Source organism: Myripristis murdjan, chromosome 3 (genome assembly GCF_902150065.1).
Source record: "Myripristis murdjan chromosome 3, fMyrMur1.1, whole genome shotgun sequence".
Classification (NCBI taxonomy): Eukaryota; Metazoa; Chordata; class Actinopteri; order Holocentriformes; family Holocentridae; genus Myripristis; species Myripristis murdjan.
The window spans coordinates 18520932-18540322 of record NC_043982.1 but is presented as its reverse complement, the minus strand read 5'-3'; the positions used below and the strand labels follow the sequence as shown (position 1 = coordinate 18540322).

The following is a 19391-nucleotide window of genomic DNA, read 5'->3' as shown; positions in this document are numbered from 1 at the left end:
CAGCACACTGTATGGCATCTTTGTTTTATTTAATGATGACATGTTCTTATTTGGTCCTTGTAAACAGGGGCCATATGAAAAAGAAGACTTGCTCTTAGTGTGTGAATCCTACATTAATAAAGGCTTCAACTCAATATGGTATCATCTGTCCTGTCCCATTATGTGAGGTCCTGTTGTCCTGTGCTGTGTGTGTCAGTGTGCACTGTATCATCTTAGTTTTCCAATGTCATCAAAACTATTTGCTTGAGGTGATTAAGGTAATTCTGATATCATGGGTCACATGAATATTGTCAAAGTGCAGTGACCTTTTGGGCTTCCTTACTATTAGTTTCCTTTCATCTTCTAGGAATTGAAGCTCATTCTTACTCGAACTTCACTGTAAGTCATCCCAGATAACAGTGTCAATGACATGACATATAAAAGCAAATGTAAGGGGGGTGCTGGACCTGCCCTGCAGTTAATCTCCTACAGCTGCTGAGTGTCTGGGTGATAATGGGCTTGAACAAGAGACTCTGGTTCTATCATGTCTTGTCAGAGAAAATTATCTACCGGTGTCAGTATTAATAACAGATGCAGTGCAGAGCACATCCCCAAAAAGGGATGTGATAGATTCTCACCGTCTATGTACAGTCTGACACTGAGTGCAGCCAGATCCTCCAACATGGTGTAAGATGATGGAGAAGACAGTGCAGCTTGTCCCGTCAATTGACTCCCAAACTATATTTATCAGGACATGCCAAGTCACTCTCGCCACACACACACTCAACGCTCTCAATTAATGTCTGACCTTATTACAGCGTTGATGTCATCCGATCTCATTCATTCCCTCCCCCCAACACTCCTTCAAGCCCTCTCTCCAAAACATCATCTGTGTTTCATCAACAGCTATACATCATGCTAAGGGGTCCTTGAGTAAAACGTGTGTTTTGACAATGTGTTATGATATAGGCCTATTCCCCTGAAAGACTTAAGATGGGACCATAATCAATAAAGGTAATCGATACTTATCATCTTAACTGAGCAAATTAAACTTCGCGGGAAACGCTGCCCACAATGCAGCCAAACACTGTATGTACAGGGCTCAAGAGTGCAACCACTTAGCTGTATTGTATGGACATTTTTAGGACTGTTGTGACTAAAATCTGTGACATGTTACAATGTTGTGTAGTCCAACTGCCACTTTTTTTTCTTGTTATCATCACTGTACAATGTTTCCTCTATATTATATATGTGAAGTTAAAACACACGTTGCAATTTAGCCTTACTACTATATAAAATTAAAATAAAATGTTGCCCATATGATTTATAAGTAATGATATGTGTGATTAAAACAGTTTAGTACTAGAACTTCAACCTCTCTCCTCTCATTTTCAGCACATTTTCCTCAAAGTGGCAGAAATACTATCAGCAAATATATAAATATATAAATATGTAGTAAATATGTAGTAAACCCATGAAGTTTGAATTAACAAATAGCCTATAAGCAGCAAAATGTAGCAAAATAAATTAATTTGGTGTCTTTTTATTAGGTATCAACCTCACATTCACAAGCATGTTGTCAAAAAATAGAGCCTCTCCACTCACTGACCTACACACCCACCCATCAGCAATACTTTACCACCCACCCCTACAAAAACTCTAGGTTAAACACTGCTCTGACAGTCAAGTAAAGCAGAGATAGTGTATATTATAGAAAAAATCTCAAAAAACACTGATGAGAAAGAAACTGGGAAAAGGCTAGCTCAGGTTAAGAAAATACATGTTTAAAAACAGCCTTCTGCACTGGAGAAGCATTGAGCAAACAAACACTGGATGTACCACAGGTTGTCTGCCACATCCAAAACCAACCAGCAAAGAGGACTGAGAGGAGGGTGGGACTACATCCACAGCACTGACACTCTCTCTGTCTGTCTGTCTCTCTCTCTCGATGAACTTTACATGAAATGACATAGGCTATCAGTATTGCCAAGGCTGATATTAGCAATGAAATTAACTTAAATTGCAGTCCATACTAGTAAAGTACAAATAAATGAAATGAGTGGAAACAACAGAACAAACTGTTCTGTTGTAATTCTCACACTCTTTCCCAGAGATAACGACACTTCAAGGCCTGTGCTTTTTTAATTGTTTGCCAATGTAAACATGCACCAGAAAGGCATCTTTTTACCTTGTGTGGTGTCATGATGTTTCTAAACACGGTGTTCTGCTGGTGTTCACATCTATCTGATGGAATGCAGACAGTTGCTTGCCGTTTTTGAACGGCGTCCAAACTTGAACTCTGTTCAGCTTTTGCCAATACAAAACCCTCGTCACTGTCAGTTTCAAAAGAAATGACCAATCACAAATAAGAAGGAGAAGGTCTAAAAATTGGTAAACAAATGGTCTAAAATGTTGGCGGACAGTAGATTTTGATCATCCAAAGTGTCATGGTTTACCAACGCTACTATGCGTTTTAGCTTTCATCAACCTGTTTTAATCAATACAACTTTCCTAAAAGTATAAGGAAAATATTAAATAGATTTTTAAAAGGGAGCACATACTGCAAAACAAACAGGTGAGCCTAAACTCCACTCTAAGGCTCTGTGACTGCTGCTCATTCTCATCTCCACATGCACTGAGATGTCTGCAGCTCTGAAGGGGTCAGTCCAGGTGACAGCTGGATTCCACGCCCATTTCTTATGTTTGGAACTTGTCCTGTTCCCCCTTCCATGGCTTCAATCCTATGCTTGACTTTGTGTGTATCAAATTTCAAAACTGTTTAACTTCACTAACTGTGCAGTTTTACTGCTGGTGCTGTATTAACTGCACAGCTTATTTCTTTCCATGTTTTAGACTTAATTAGGGCTGTAACACCACTGCTTGCATTTCAATATGACAAGTTTTTTTTTTTTTTTTCTGATAATTTAATGAAACAGAGATAGAATCCCTATTTGATAAATACATTTTTGTCTGCTTATTTCCATTAGTAGGCATGCTGAGGGACAGGATGGGGTTAATTTATTTATTTTTTAAATCTGTCTACCGATAACATGTAATGCTTGAGTTGAGATGACATAAAATGCTGAGACAAAGTTGCAGCTTTGGAACAGCTACAATACACTGCTCATTTAAGAATATAAAACAGTGTATAAGGTGAGTGTCATGTGATATGTATTTTTTAAATCAACAGTTCTCTACATATTTGATTATGTCAAACAAAGACAAACTTGAATCTCGAAGATTAAAAAACTGGCAGACCAGACAAAATAAGAAAATGTGACGCAAAAGACCTGCATCTAGAACGCATTAAAAATTGAGAGACAACTGAGGTTATAATTTTTCCCACTGGCAATGATTAAAAGAAGGAAGCACTTAAAAAGTGATGTACAGTTGCCCTGTTTTTTGTTGGACAAATAAAGTGGACAAATAAAGTGACCGTTAGCTGCCTAGTATAAATAGTAAATGTTTTCTAGTTAGCGTGCCTGTCCACTGGGTTGTCAAAAGTATCAATACTATGGTAAATACTGACACTACAAATTTGAAAAGGTACCAATACTGCTTTCCAACAGTATCAATGCCTGCAGTGCTCTCTCTAAATAAAACATAAAACTTTTCTCACTCCATCTCCACCAGCCACACACACACACACACACACACACAAAGCCCATTTTTCTATGCCCAGCATTTTGTCATTTTTTTCCCTGTGGTATTTAAAATGGTATTGAGTATTGCTATTTTTCTGGGTATTGCATCAAAGTTAGAAATCCTTGTATCTTGACAACCCTATGTCCATCTATTGATATGAAAGGTTCCCCACACTCTCAATACATTCATACATTCACAAAATTAGATGTTTGCGGCCATCTGTTTTATCTGATTAAAAATGTAACATGAATGAGCACTAACGTCTAAAACATCAGTCTAGCTGCAGGCTGAGAAACTGCCCTGGTGATGATCCACCTCTCCTTCAATGTGTAATCCCTCCAGCCAGGGGTTAACAAAAGACAAAAAGTCTTTCCAGTAACCCCAGAAGACCTGCTTTGTACTTTAATGATGTGCTTTCATCTGCCCAGACCAGAAAAACATCCCCCCTGCTGCTCAATGAGTGAGTGTGTGTGTTTGTGTGTATGACAGAATGAGAGTGTATTTGCTTCCCAGCGTGCACAGACATGGTTCTCCTTTAGAGGCTTATGAGTTATGAACCAGACAAAACACCAAAACCAGACTCCAAACACAAACAAGGGAAGTAAACACTGGAGAATTCAACCCCCATCGCCACAACTAGCACACACAGATTTCCCAGAGAGGAAACACATTCTGAACCCTCTTCGCCTTGTAATCATTTTATGAATGAGTTCAGACTGAAAGCATGAGCTGTCTATTGATTCATTCAATCCCGCGCTGGTGTTTTTCCTTTACGTCACAAATCAATGTGATGAATGAACTGAGGAAACATGACAGACAACAGAGTACTCTATGGAAATCCAATGCAGTGTAACACCAAGTAAAGCATAGTGCTGACATGATTGAGCAAGGCATATGTTAAAGCGGGAAATTCCTAAGAGTCTCAGCGCTACATCCCAGTTGAAACAACTGAGGATTGACTCTGGGAAGTTATCAGGAGAGAAAAATGCTAATAATGATAACATTTTACTCTATTGGTCCCATCCAAGTAAGGGCAGAGTGTGTGTCGGTTTCTTCTTGTACAAATGTCAAGTAAAAAGAGATGACTGACAGTATAACTGCAACAATCTTTACACTTTTTACTGGCATGGACTAACAAGGAACACAAAGGACCCTATAATATGGAAAGCCGCTGATCTGTAGGAAGTCTGGAGCTGCCAGAGGATGACCTGAGGGGATGGACTGCCAGCGCAACTATTACAGCTGTCTGACTTCCTCCCTTTCATGGAGCCTGGCTTTACTAGCAGTGCACTGCTCCTATAAACTGTCTAATAAATGGCACAAAACAATGCAGTTTCTGCTGTGAGTGCAGCAGGGCTCATGTTGGCTGAGATCAATTCTGTTGTAAGGCAGCGGCGACAACTGATGGCCTGTTTGTCCTGGCAGACACACTCCCACTGGAGCTCAGTTAATTGGCTTTAACACCCTCACGAGGTTGCTCTCAAAGTCCCCCACATTCAGTCTACTTTAACTGGCTTCTAACAACAGAGCGTGTGTCATCCTCCTGGATGAGAAGATTCTAACTAGAAACAAAAACATTAGCGGTGCCTCCACGTGTCATGTGTCTAGTTAGTCAGGTCCTGAGACGTGAACTGGCTTTTAGGCCAGTCAGAACCATCAAATTATCTGGAGCCCCATGCCGAAAGATAGAGGAGTGGATGATTTCCCCCTCTGGAGCCACAGTTACCTTCAACGTCCAAGGACTGAGTCCTCACAGTTCTCCCTCCTGTCTGTCTGTCTACTTTCCTTGTGTCTAAATAAAGAATACTAAAAGCATACTGCTTTGTCTCAGTGTAACCCTTTCATGTATGATGTCCACCACAGTGGACAAATATTTAAAAGCAATTTTAACCATCTGAATTGTGTTACCATTTCCAAACTGCCATGAGGTGAACTCACCTGAGACTTGTCTACATTTCCATATGATCATTGTTTTTGCCTCTTTTTGACCTATGATCATAAATTCAAAATGACAGAGAGAGGGGGAGGTACACAGCGTACCTCGGGAATATCTATTATGCTCTTTCATCTCGAGAATCAGACAAGTAACCCTAACACATATTTTTCAGCAAAATACCTGGCAAGGCTTAGGTTTATGTGATATTTACTGTAGCAATTTTTATTCCCCTGTGGCTGCAAAATTCTGTCCACTGTAGTGGACATCAAGCATTAACAGGTAAAAGTGGCCTGTAATGCCTTGAAAGTTGTAAAGGTGTTTTTTTACAACAATGCACACTTTTCACAATGAAAAAAACATTCAAAAAGTATTACTTAATAATTCATTTATGAAAGGGTGACAAAAAGTGTGAGTGTGTTTGTGTGTGTGTGTGTGTGTGTGTGTGTGTGTGTGTGTGTGTGTGTGTGTGTGCGCACGCGCACATTTTAGCAGCAACCAAATGGAGCTCAACACAGAATTACCACCAGAGCAGAGGAGTCAAGTGGCTGCAGTAGTAACAGCAGGAGTAGGACTACTAATAGCTGGAGTCATAGGGTCCTATCTTGTGCCACCCGCTACCCGCTGCCACTACCCGCTACCCGCAAATTGCGGATTTAGGAGCTTCCGCTATCCCTAAACGGTATCTTGCGCCCACGCTACCCGCTATCCGTTATGCCGACTCTGTCTTTTGTGCCTGGAGGTGTGTCCGTGGGCGTGTTTCATGCGCTATCCCTAAAATTGCTATCTTGCGCACACACTTTAGGGAAGGCAGATAGACCACCCGCTATCCGCTATCCCTTAAGTTTGGGCTGTTCCGAGAGCACGCCCAGGCGGCTTCAATGTGCGCCCTGACAGAGCCTCACCACGCACACGGTCGGACTGATACCGGGACGCCGCCGGAATGGACTGAGTATATTACTCATATAGACTGTTTAGAGGAAAGACTGTTTTAATTGGACACTTACACCAGCACGTTTTATTGTTTTATCATAAGCCAGCAGCTGTGCTATATTTTTATTCTTAATATTTTATTTGCCCAATCTACCTTGTCAATAAATTAGTTTACACATAGTTCCACCTCTGCCTCTTGTGTGTGTGTGGTGTGACCCGGGGATTTTACTCAATCAGTACAACCTTGTGACACGTCCACTTGGACACATGTGGCTCCACCTCCCGAATTAACTCGCCTATAATATAATATATAATATGTATATATATAAAGCCAACTTGCTTTATCCTCAGTAGAACCCCTGAGAAAATCTACCTCCCTCTCTCCATCGAGGGTTTAGGATTTAGGATTTAGGATAGCGCATCCTGCCCTTAAAGGCAATGGCACCTGGCACACTGATTGGTTTAACTGGCGTAACGCCCAAAACGCGCCTATGCATAATATAGCGGGTAGCGCAGATGTTTTGCGGATAGCGGGAGGTGCACAAGATAGCAACTTTTACAGGGGAACGCCTCTTGCGCAACCCTAAATCCGCAAATAACGGGTTTAGGGAGTCTGGCGCAATATAGGGCCCATAGTAATCATAGTAGTTGTTGAGGTAGCATTAGTAGAAGTAGTAGTGCTATCAAATGCAATAGCATGAAAAGTGGTGAGACTCATAGTTGCAATAATAGTAGCAGCGGCAGTATTTGTGTTTGATCAGATATTTAGATGTGTGTGTGTGTCTGAGTTAAACGAGCTGCATTATTCAGCTGCATCCATTGGGTGTGGTGTGGGAAACGGACACAAGCCCGTAGCCCATAGCTTTATGCCACTTCATTCTTATACTGTTTGTCTAACTTAGGCCTGTCGCGATATGCAAGAAGTTGGTTAATTGCACGCTAAATTTAAATGAAGACGGTAACTTTTCTGACCACGATTAATTGCCACATTCATGCGTGTTTGTTTTCCTCAAGGGGGGGCACGGGCTACACACACACTCAAAATTTGTTATCGTGACAGGCTTAGGCAGTAGTATGAGAAGTCCTTACAGTCATGCAGCAGCAGGAGGAGTAATAGTGGTAGTAGCTGTTGGAGTAGCAGTGGAAGTGGTACTGAACCCTCAGTATTAATAGCTGTGAAATTATACAGCCAGTTTCAAATGATAGCTACATCTATTCAATGTCCTACAACCGCCTGTGTAGAGAAAGCTGAGATAGTCATCAGTGTCTAGTCTCCACAGTGGAGGGTTAACAGATAGAGACACTGTACCAACCGCAGGTCTCCTATTTGACAGGTAAACACTTAAAAGAAGCTATGGCCTGTCCTCACAGCACTGTGACTCTTGACCTCCTTGTTGTCGGTTTCTTGCATTGTTGGTGATCGAAGAATCGTCGACTCACTGCATAAGAGAGTCAGATTAATGACTTTACAATGTAAATGTGTTGTTGCAGAATTGGGGAACTTGTTGTCAAAGCAACGAATCTGCCTGTCAGAAGGGCTGATAGCAGGGCAGGAAGAAAGATAGACGGCCTTGATCCCATAAGGGCAAACCAGTAGATAGTGTTTTGGGTGGTTTCATAATTTTTCCAGCCAACTACATGTTTAGAAAATGACCGGATTCCAAAAATAGTGGTTGGTTATATGTAGACCTTTTTAACAAGATCCTACTGGTTTCCATCTGTTATTAGGTGCTAAACCTGATCTTTATTCTCACTGGACCAAATATAAAACAATAAAGCACAAGGCTTGTGTCCGCTGTCATAACCACACACATAGAAAAAGTTTGAGCTGAGTGTTGTGCTTGGGGGATAACGTCTGTCGGGACCTCCAGACGCTTCAGCCAGACATAACACACAAAGTGAGGGGGAGCAGAGGGGAGGACAGGAGGAGTGTGATCGAGGTCAAGGTTTTATGTTATGACGGAGCAACTGTGGACTGTCTGCAGAAGTGTTTCTCAGATTACTGGAAGAACAGAAGATAACTGTCCAGTTCTGATCCTCCACCAAACACCTTCTCCATCAAATACTTCTTCCTCAATCAAGTTCCACTTTTTTGCCTATTTTCCCCAATTCATAAAGCTGGCGAGGGGTTTGCATGTATAAGACAAAGATGTCTAGATATCAATGTTTTTGCCTATGAGTATGCATCTATCTGTGCCTCTGCATCCGTGTTTATGCATGCATCTAATCCAGAGAGAGATCCCGCGACTAGGGTCTCTCTGTCACACACACACTCTGTCAGCTGTAACACACCAGGAAAACAAAACACTGTCTGAATAAACACATGCCATCCAAGGGTGTGCTCACAACAAGCGTGTTTGGAGCGGTTTATCTGAATTCTGGGGTGTTTAGTCCTCCTTTAGTTTGGTTTGTCTGGCCAGAAATAAACAAAGCCATTTTAGCTTGGGTAGCACAAATTAACTGCACTGAGGTGCCTAAAAATGCAGGTTGCATGCAAGCATAATGCAGTACAGTGCATTGGGAATGAGACACATTATCCAAACTACCATGAAACAATCCCAAAACATACAGTTTAATGGATATTAAATTAACAGACATTGACATCAGAGAGCTGATAGTTGTTCATGCTTGTATAGTGTAGTGTAACAACATGAACTGAGGGTAAACTGCAGTCGGGACTAATGTTCAGCTATTGATTCATGTGTTCTTAACTGATGAAATGGTAACACCATGCACTTATGGGAACTGGACTCAAGATTTATTCTGGGATGACAGATTGTAAAAACACTGTCCAATATAGAAGCTACTGTATATGAATCCATATGGCTTTTGCTTTACAGCTCTTATTTGCTTAGAACTAGGAGTGTTAACCTAGACGAACCAAATAAAAAGATGCACGAGAGTGTCCTTTACCACACTGTCAACACACAGTGCTGCAACCAAAACAAGCCATCACTGATGTAGAAAATAGGTGCCACATGTGTCCTTTAGGTCAAAATTAACAGCAACAACTATGACAGATAACAATCCACAGATGGATCCATGTAAAATAGGCTAAAGGTAAAACTGTCCACCTGATAAATTTGAAACTAAAATGCCTAATTTGCTATCTCATGTTACCAACAGCTTACCTTTCTGGCAGTGGTTGGAGTTCCAGCATCGGTAGCTGTAGTTATCGTTGAACATTGTCTTTCTGCACTGAGGGCTGTTCTCCATGATGCCCGGGCAAACATCTCCGCACTCCTTGGACTGCTTGTTCCCGGCAATGAAGTTGTTGAACTCAGCATCCATGATGAGGGACCAGTCCACCGAGTCCAGGTAGCAAAGCTCAGGGTTTTTCTCAATACGGATAGCACCTCGGGTGATGTTCCTCAAGTTGTACAGGCCGATGTCCTTCAAGCTTGTCATCTCAAAGATCACCAGGGCATAGTTGTAAAAGAGGTTGCGGCCGCGGATGACGGTGAGGTTGGGAAAAAGTGTGCTCAGGCTATCCAGGCCCGACACCCGGAATAGCAGCAGATAGTCGGTGATCATGGTAAGCTTGGGGAAGCTGAGTGAACGGAAGATCTCCTGGTTAACATTGTTGTTCTTGTCGCCGATGAGGAGAATCTGCAGGTATCCCTCCACCACCGTACAGTTCTCCAGACGCCTGAATTCACTGATGTCATTGCCAATGTCAATGCTGGGGCCACAGACTGGATGGGGAGATACAAATGGGGGAGGGAGATGAGTGATTATAAACCATTCGTACAGCATAATCATCACAATTTGAAATGTTAATTGTAGCCAGGGGAAACGGCCTTGCTGGTGCTTTGGTTGCTTAACAGCAATACAACGTGATGAAAACACTGTAAAATCATTGGCAGGTCACGATTGTAATTCATACAAATGTTTCAGCCATAGAAGATATTTGAAAAGCTGTTTACACAGCCTTTGTGTAAGGAACAACAGTTAAATATGACAACTTTACAAAACAATGGACTCCATTCCTGAAATACTAATGTTTGTGAGGAGATGTGTAACCAACACATTTTTGAAATATTGACAGTACACTTGAGCTGTGGTATTGTTGACAGAGCATGTTTGCCTTGCAGTTCTCTCATTTCCAATGCCAAGCTCAAGACGGTGTGACAGAGTAAGTACTGTACTTCAGTCAAGTTCTATTTAAGCATGGGTTAACAGTGTAATAAGACTTGAATTGAATAGCCTTGAAGGCTATTGTTGTGTTGTAAAAACACCACAGTTTATTGTACATTATCTGCTATAATCAAGATTTATTAAAATGACAACATCAAAGGTCATGAAATAATTACCCGATAAAACTGTAATTTATTAAAAACCCTGTAAGTTAATCTCATATGAGCAGAGGTGTTGAAACAACCTAATAAACCACAAATGGACAACATTATCAAGTACTATGACAATATTATATTTCATATAAGTTAATATAAGTAGCACAACCTATGGAAACACCTGGCTACTGGCTTTCTTTATACAGTGATTTATTAGACTGAAAACTTTTAGATGTGCAGTACGTTAAAGCTGAATTGGTTTGCTCACATTTTCTGGTTTTAATCAAATAAAACTGTATTTTGAGCTCTGAGTGCTTAACAAAGTTAAAAAAAAAAAAAAACAAAAAAAAAACTAAAGGCTGCATTTTTCAATATAACCAAAATTAAAACTATAAAATAGGTTGCCATTTTTATTGTTAAAAGCAATGCTACTTTTTTTCTAGCACTGCTGTTATAAAATATTTGCCAACAAAGCCATATACATTTACAGCCTACTGAAACCGATTCAGTGCATCATCACAATGCCTGGGTATTTAAAAAAAACAAAAACAAAAGCAACAACAACAACAAAACATTTTTCATTGTCGATTGTTAGTACAGACATTGACTTTAAGGTGACAACATATATGGCAAAAAGTTTTAACATATTGGATTCTAACAGTTGGTGCTCAGCTTTTCTACAAGTGTAAAGGTATTTATTTTGACAGAGCTGACGAGATATTCTATTTGGAGAAGGGAACGGCATGTACCAATGTCAACAACTGAGAAAGGTACAGAAAAGGTATCACTCAGGAATCGGTGCAGTCTTTGAAGAATCGGAAGCTGCGACTGAAGAAATTTCCAAATGACTATCTGCAAGTCTTGGTAAAGAGTTCCTTAGAGTTTGGTGATGACAGGCCTTTAATTTTCCAACTGAATCCCACCTGTGCGCTGTGCTCTAAACAATACTTAGCCTGAAGCCCCAGCAGCACCCACAGAAACATGGAGGCCATTATCACACATCAATGTGAGGAGGGTTCAGACTTCAAAGGCTGGAGGCCAATGAGTCATGGAAAACTCACACCAAAAGGCTAACGGCTTGTCACACTACATCTGCTTTGCTAGTGTACAGTAATACTGTACAAAAAAAAAAAAAAAAAAAAAAAAAAAAAATCAAACACAGACTTTCTGGTAAGACCATGCATGCTCAGCATTTTTTTTTAAGCACGCATGTCTACAAAAGCTTTCTTAATAGACTTTTATATGTAAACATTAGGGCCAATGTTACATGTACAATGATTCACTTTTTTTTTCACCTAAGGATTAAGGGTTTGATGAAGGATGAAACAACTACTGCATTTCATGTGCTAACTATGGCTACTATATGAAACAAACCACAAGCTGTACACATTACTGTACATCAAAAAACTGTTATTTTCCTTTTTCCCACGTCTGTGTTAACACTGAGTGTATGACGTCAACATCCATAGTTATGCATCTCCCTACCATTTCCCGTCAGATAACAATTATGTGATAACGTGAGCTACAGTATGTATCACTGATTACATTATATGTAAAAGTAAAAAGACAAGACAAACACTGAACTAACTGATGCAAGGACAGATAGCCTAATTCAGACCAAATCACAACAAACAAATTACAACCCCCACCTCCAACACACACACACACACACACACACACACACACACTCCACCGCTTACTGGAAATACTTAAGAAGTTTCAATCCACAATATTAAGCTGTGAGATAGCCTTCCTGATATCAAAGTCTTCAGTGCCCCAAAACACGGATGCAGGCCAGCTGGGCCTTAAAAACAGCCACAAACTGATAGCTTAGTTAAAAACATTACGCTATTCAAATTGTGGGGAAAAAAAATGTGCAGAGCCTCTAAAAATGTTACAAGACTTTTTCAAGTAGCATACCTTAGGAAATAATGTAGAAATGTCAAACAAGCAATTATATGTATTAAAAACAAACAAAACACTGACTGTATTTTAATGTTATGTAAAACAATGTGATCCTCTTTTCTCTTGCCCCCCTCCACAGGAAATGCTGCAGAGCAGCAATGCCTGGCTCAAGGGCACTTCAGCAGGGTTGATGTTTGAACCTGGCTAGCTCAGAGCCTGTATAATCACTACAACACACCGCTGCACCTAGCATGATTTGTTGAGGCTCTGTCAACCAACTGCTTTATCCACCTGCCTCAGCAGCTGGTAAATCCCAAAATCCATAAGGCATTTTCACTATTTCACCAGCCAACTCATGTTTAGAATCAAACACGACCCCAAATGATGGCTGGTTATCTGCAACGTAGAATAACTTACCAGCCACAGACAAACTACCAGCATGTGTCCGATGCTCTTTTCCAACCGTATTCAAACTGAAATCAGTCACTGACAATTTCATGAAAAACAGCTTCAAAGTCAGACTTAACTCAGATTGCATTAATTGTCTGACAGTACTATCATGTAGCTGCAGATAACTAGTCAAAAGGAATCTCTTAAGTACGTAGAGACTACTATAGAAGCAGGCACTAATCCCTAACACAAATAAGACAATTAACATTTCATCAAGTTTTTGTATGTTTTTTTTCCCTGTGATATGTATTGCAACATCAAAAATACCGGAAATCTCCACAGATTCATAGTATATTATTCATGTACAGATATGCAATTAACCATCACAATTTTCATCATCTGATTACTTAAGTAAGTCTATCCACTTCTAACAAAACAACCCTTCCACACACACTTTTACCACCCCTCCGGAAATCAGCCTCAACTTCAGTTTCACACGAGACTCTGACACTTGTATGCACACAAAGAGAGAGAACAGGTGGAGAGGTAATTGGGGAAAACAACATGTGTTTTCCTAATAAACTTTACAAGTCCACTTATGTGTTACAGTTGTGTTTAACATGTTATCCACCATCTGTAACCAAGATCACATGTATGTTTAATCTGCAATGTGGAAGATGAGAAGGCCTCCTGACCAGAGTCCATCATTAAAACCAGTCGTGAATCAAATGCAGGTAAATTTTGGGTTTGGCAGGGAGGCAAAAAATGGGATCATTGACCAGGTGTCTGGTAAATAATTTGGAATCACAGAGGAGGGCTAGGTTTTTTTATGTGTATCGAAGAAGACTAATGTGATTCTTATCCACCATACCTACATACATACAATGTCTATGACAATATAGAAAAACATAGAAACATAGATTTTATCTATATTTCTGCAATAAGATCTGTGTTACATACAGATTTTATTACAGATACACGTTTTTGCTGTAAGAAACATCTGCGCTACATGTTTTTTGACGTAAGAGACACCTGTCTTGCATATTATTAGAAATGTGGCAACACATTCCCAGTGTTAAGGCACCAAAAGGAAAACATGAAGACAATGTGAAAAGTCACAGAGGTCTGCTTTTTGTGTACCAGGCAGCAAAGAAGTTATAGCAGGACATGTTTGAGTTAATTTGCCTTATTTGACATCACGTGTTCTGCAATGTGACTTGCACATTCACCCGATGTCGATGCTGAAACAATATTTTGTGCAGCCCTATCCCATACTATGTAGTCAAATGTACAAAAAGTTAAAAAAAAAAAAAAAAAAGGGGTGTTTTTCCATTGTGGCCATTTTCAGATAGATGCCAAAAACGCCTTGCGTATTAAATCAAATGTGTTTCTTTCCAACTGCCCAAACTGTAATTACTTGATACCAGGTTTAGATGTGTCAAACTCAAGCTCACCTGTTCACTAATTAGCTTTCTTACAGATGCTGGCAGGCACAGCAGCTCTAAAGTACATCACAGACAAAGAGAAGCACAGCAACGCTGTCATTTATTTTCATAATGTGGGCGTTGTGAAGCCCTTTGAGACGGTTACTGTGATTAAAGGCTCATGTTTCAAAAACCTGCAAACAGAAGACAGTGGAGTTGTAACTAAAAGAGGGAAGTCCAGTTTCAACAGAGCATTTTCACTATTCTATTTATCTAATTAAATGTATACTTGCATGTGTATGGGACCATTTTATCAAGGCTGATACAGATAAAAAAGAGGCAGTTATTTGCAATTACTTCTAAGTTAATACTGAAGAATGCCACAAAATTATAATGGCATGTAACAAAAAATACCAAAAGAGATTAACCAAGAAAGGGCAGGCAAAGCAATGACCAGTCCTGCTTCCTTGTTATTCACCAGTGAAGCCACCCCAAATGATCAGCAGATTTTACCATCAGATATCTCTGACATTCAACACCAAGTCCCTCCTCACAACTTCAAGAAAAACTGTCTTTTGAAAACACAGCAAGAAGGATGTTACACTGCTGTAAAACACCTGAGTTATTTCCTTTAAAATTTTGTTTGTGCTAAAAAGTATATGTTTGAATCAATAGTGTCTCAAAGTAAGAAGCATAGATACTATATATATAAAAATATTCAAACTAACATAAGTAAATTATCATAGATTCACAAAGGTGTTGGAACTTTACAAGCCTGTTTGCAGAATCAGTGCCAAAGCACACTGAAGCTGTTGTTGTGGTGTGTGGTGGACAAATGGCCTAATAAAACATTTTAAGTTGGTATTTCCTTTATTTTGGCAGTTGATAATTAAATTTTAGCACTGCCCATTTTGACAGAGTTCATTTTTGTAACTGAAGACAATTCAGTTCTCATACAATAGAGGGTTAACTGCAATAGGTGTTTTGACTGCTGAGCTTAAGCTTTCTCCAGAGAGGACGTCAGAGCCTTCACTGTGCCATTACAAAAGGCCTTTGGTATGATTTAGGGCAGGCAGAGCACTGGTATGGCTGTTACGTCGTTCTATGTAATCTACTTGTCAGTACACACTGTCAGCAGCCCTGAGCGTGCTGCCTACCTGCTAATACAATCCACAACACCCGAGCCTGTAAAGACACACACTGCCTAGTGACGTTACATAGCACAGCTTACATCACCGCAGTTGAACAACTTCACCCTCTGTGGCCTCGCTGCAGTGCCAGCATGAACATCTTTCATGGGAACTGCTCCTGGCATTGCTCTTGGAAATACCAAACAAAGTTTCTGATCCAAATTAACGGGATGTGCACCAGGTAAGTGGAAATGCCTCTAGCAGGTGTAACAGCTTAACCCACTTCTGTTTATACATTTCACACCACTGAGTACACAAGCCTATCTCCAGAGCTTTGATGGCCCTCCAGATCACATGTTTACTTTTGATAACCTTCCCCCAGCAGGCTGCAGTGCCCAGACTGTCCACAGACAACCAGGGGGAATCTGTGGGAAGCCACATTAGACATTTCCTAACGTAACAGGAAGCAATAAGCCCTCAGAGCCGGTGTTTCACTCACTGTCACTTGACTACAACAAGTCTGTTTAGTCCTCATTTCCATCCTGTTAGTACTGTACTGCCCTGAGGAGAAACCTATTCACAAATACTCTTCCACATGAGAGACAAGGTGAGAAGGAATGAGCTGGGAAGCTTTGACAAAAGATCATTCTTGACAGATAAAACTATCACTGGGATAATCTGAAAAGCTGTGGCTGTGTTCACGGCAGCAGAGCTGAGCTTAGTTAACCCAAACCTGCCAGTGGGCTGTTAGCACTCACTGATACAGTGAACCTGCATAATATTCAGAGTTTACCCACACAAGGAACCTTCAGATAGCTCCACACCAGAGTGAGAATAAACGCAGGATTTCAATGGGAGAACCTCTCCGCTGCTGCCAGGTTTGTCCTGTGACCGCTGGGGTTAACAGTAAACCCCGTAACACACAGTTCACAAACTCCTCACTCTCTCCAATCAACAGAACCAAGTCTGTTTTGCTTGCGAATGTACTTTGGCTTGTTCTATTTTAAAACTCAGAGCCCCCCTCCTCACCCCACCCCAATCTCATGATGAATGGGATGAATCAGGAAGCCTTGTTTGCAGTATACCTAGAAACATGGAAATTTTCTGGTGGCAACACATAAAAGGAGACTTTAAAAACTGTCAGGGTTTATTAAAACTATAACTTTGAACATTTACATATTCACAGAGCGTGCACTTCTAATCACTATCACTGTTTATCACTAGAATTGTCCCACTCCTTGGACTGAGCTGCCTGTGTGGTACCTATTTGTACAAGCTTACGTCAATGGAAAAACACCAAGTTACAACCTATAACCCCAGCCCTCCTGCGGTCCAGGTGTGGCTATTAACGATACAACATGTATTTTCAATGCTGCTCTGGTTCACTGACAAAACTATCAGACAGTGAGACAGTGTGTTAAGCATGACCCTGATCTGACAATACATAGGAGCACACATGCACTACAGGGCAGAACCAGCCAGCTGCTGGAGGCTGTGTTGTAGATCTGGAGGTTTCCATGCTGTTATGATTAAACTAACCCATTACAGACAGTGCAGCAGAGAGTGACTCCACAGTTTGGATAGCAAACTTCTGTAACACCTAACACCTGATAGAGTGTGTAGAGCTTTGATTGTCCAGGTTGCTCATGTACACAAGATTAGCAACATGATATCTGACTGATGGGAAGCCACAAGTCCATTGCTGTGGCTTCTAATCGCATGCAGAAGGGTTTCTTTCTAAGTGAGTGAGAAACATAACATTCTTGGATGTACCAGAGGGTAAACCCAACTAAACTGAGTTGGCCTGTCTCATTTTTTGCTGTTAGGCTGAAATAAGTCTTCATGATATGAAATTAGAGTAAAACTGCTTGAATTAAAATATTAAATTGTTATTTTAAGGAGAAAACATACATTCAATCCAATCCAATTCTGAAAATGCATTCATTTGTTGCCTGGAAAGTCTTATATATTCCTATTCAGGGTCCCAACAGGCATAAGGCTGCCCCGATGTACAGTGGGTGAAAGGCAGAGAAACACCGCAGACAGGTCGCCAGGCTGTCACAAGGTTAAATTTGGAAAAAGTTGTTGTGCACAGTGGTGGCTATTTGAGTAAAATTCACAGCCAATATCTATACTTTCATCCATTCTAGTTTTACAGGGATTATTCTCAGCCTATGTTGATTTCAGGGAAAACCCATGGCTAAGAGTTAACATTTACCACTTCGTTCACAGCAATGTATTAAACGCATAGTGTGGTATATTCTAAAAGCAAACTTTTTTTTTTAATGTTAGACCTACTTCCTCCACAGGGTGAGTCACACAGTAATTTATTTTTCAACACATGTATTTGATGCATCCTACAATTACTTCTTAGGCCACTGTTAGGTATTGCTCAACATATGAGGTAGTCTTTTTAAAGATCTGTGAAGATTACTGTTAGACTTTCTCCATTCTGAGTAGGAGTAATATACCTACCAATTAATATTTTACAACTAAGTCACTCATTTTCTCCATTCGTACAATAAAGCAGTATGAAACATGTTATAATATTGAAAAGATAACGGTATTTTCTCCTTTTGAGGTTAAATGCAATGTAGAGTTCTACTTTCTAGTAATAACCCATAGTTGTTTTCTCCGCATACAGTTACACATGTTTACAGTTTTTTTCAGGTCAATGAGCTTTGTAAAATACTGCATTCCTCAACTGTTTCACATTATTTTCTCCATTCATGAAGTGACGCATGATGTAAAATATTGTTTTCATGGCACTGTAAGTTAAAAATTAGTCTGTCCATTCACACAGTAATGCAGCATGAATAACAGAGTGCTTTCCCAGTAAAGTGGACAGTGTTAGTAGCACACTTACTCTCTGCGGTGGCGGGCCGGAGGCAGGAGGACAGACCCAGCATCAGACCCCAAAACAAGGTCAAACGATTCCTCTCCATACGAGACCTCATTCCTGAAGAAATAAACCCACCCAGATTCTGTGAATAAATGTGTTGCGGGGAGGAAACGTCGGTACAACCTGGTGTGGGTTGTTAAAAACCCCTTTTTAACCTCCAGCCAGTTTAGCTTTTAGCTGTTAGCTGGCTAATGGAGCTAGGAGCTACAACAAGCAGGCTAGCACGAATGCTCTCACGGGCTAATGGGAGTCCAGTCAAGCTCCGAAAATCACCGATTGATTGCCCTGGACAGAAAATACACATTTACCATCATAGGCCCATTTATTCTTGCCAGCAATAACACCGCAATGATATGTGTACAGAAACCAGTGCGGCTAAACTAGCGGTGGGGATTCCTCTGTAATCCGCATCTTCACACTCCATATCTAGAGGAAAAAACCTTCAATGTCCCGCTGCTGGAGGCTCCTTGGTGGATACAAACCATGCCAAAAACCTCTCGAAACTAAGGTGGAAAATCAGTATAGCTCATTTGTGAGCATAGCAGGTAAGCGCACAGCCTCCTTGTGTAAACGACACGACGTTTGCTCCAAAATGTCCAGGATAAAATCTGGTTTCAGACCGCAGCCTCCTCCTCCTCCTCCTCCTCAGCCGTTCATCATACACACACACCGCGATGTTAACGTGTAATTCGTATTCATGTCGACGGAAAAGGGTATTGTTGGCCTTAACGCTTCGGGTCAGGTCAGTTCCTTTGATTATCTAAAGTCCTCCGTCGTCAGAAAGATAGATGGACAGATTAATAGCCAGGTAGATACCAGTCTCCTTCAGTCAGTCTGCAGTCTGCTTTGGTCGCTGTA

At 40.6% G+C, this 19391-nt stretch overlaps 1 protein-coding gene across 2 annotated transcripts in view; it reads right to left on the bottom strand.

Moving 5' to 3' along the window:
* Window positions 1-19391, bottom strand: part of LOC115357040 (insulin-like growth factor 1 receptor) — a 79810-nt gene extending 60419 nt beyond the window's left edge. For both annotated transcript variants that reach the window (XM_030048377.1, XM_030048378.1), the window contains exons 1-2: window positions 18498-19391; window positions 9622-10185 (exon numbers count right to left, since the gene is read on the bottom strand). In XM_030048377.1, the coding sequence (XP_029904237.1) occupies window positions 9622-10185; window positions 18498-18588 (655 nt within the window). In that variant the 5' untranslated portion in view covers window positions 18589-19391. The remainder of the gene's footprint in view (window positions 1-9621; window positions 10186-18497) is intronic.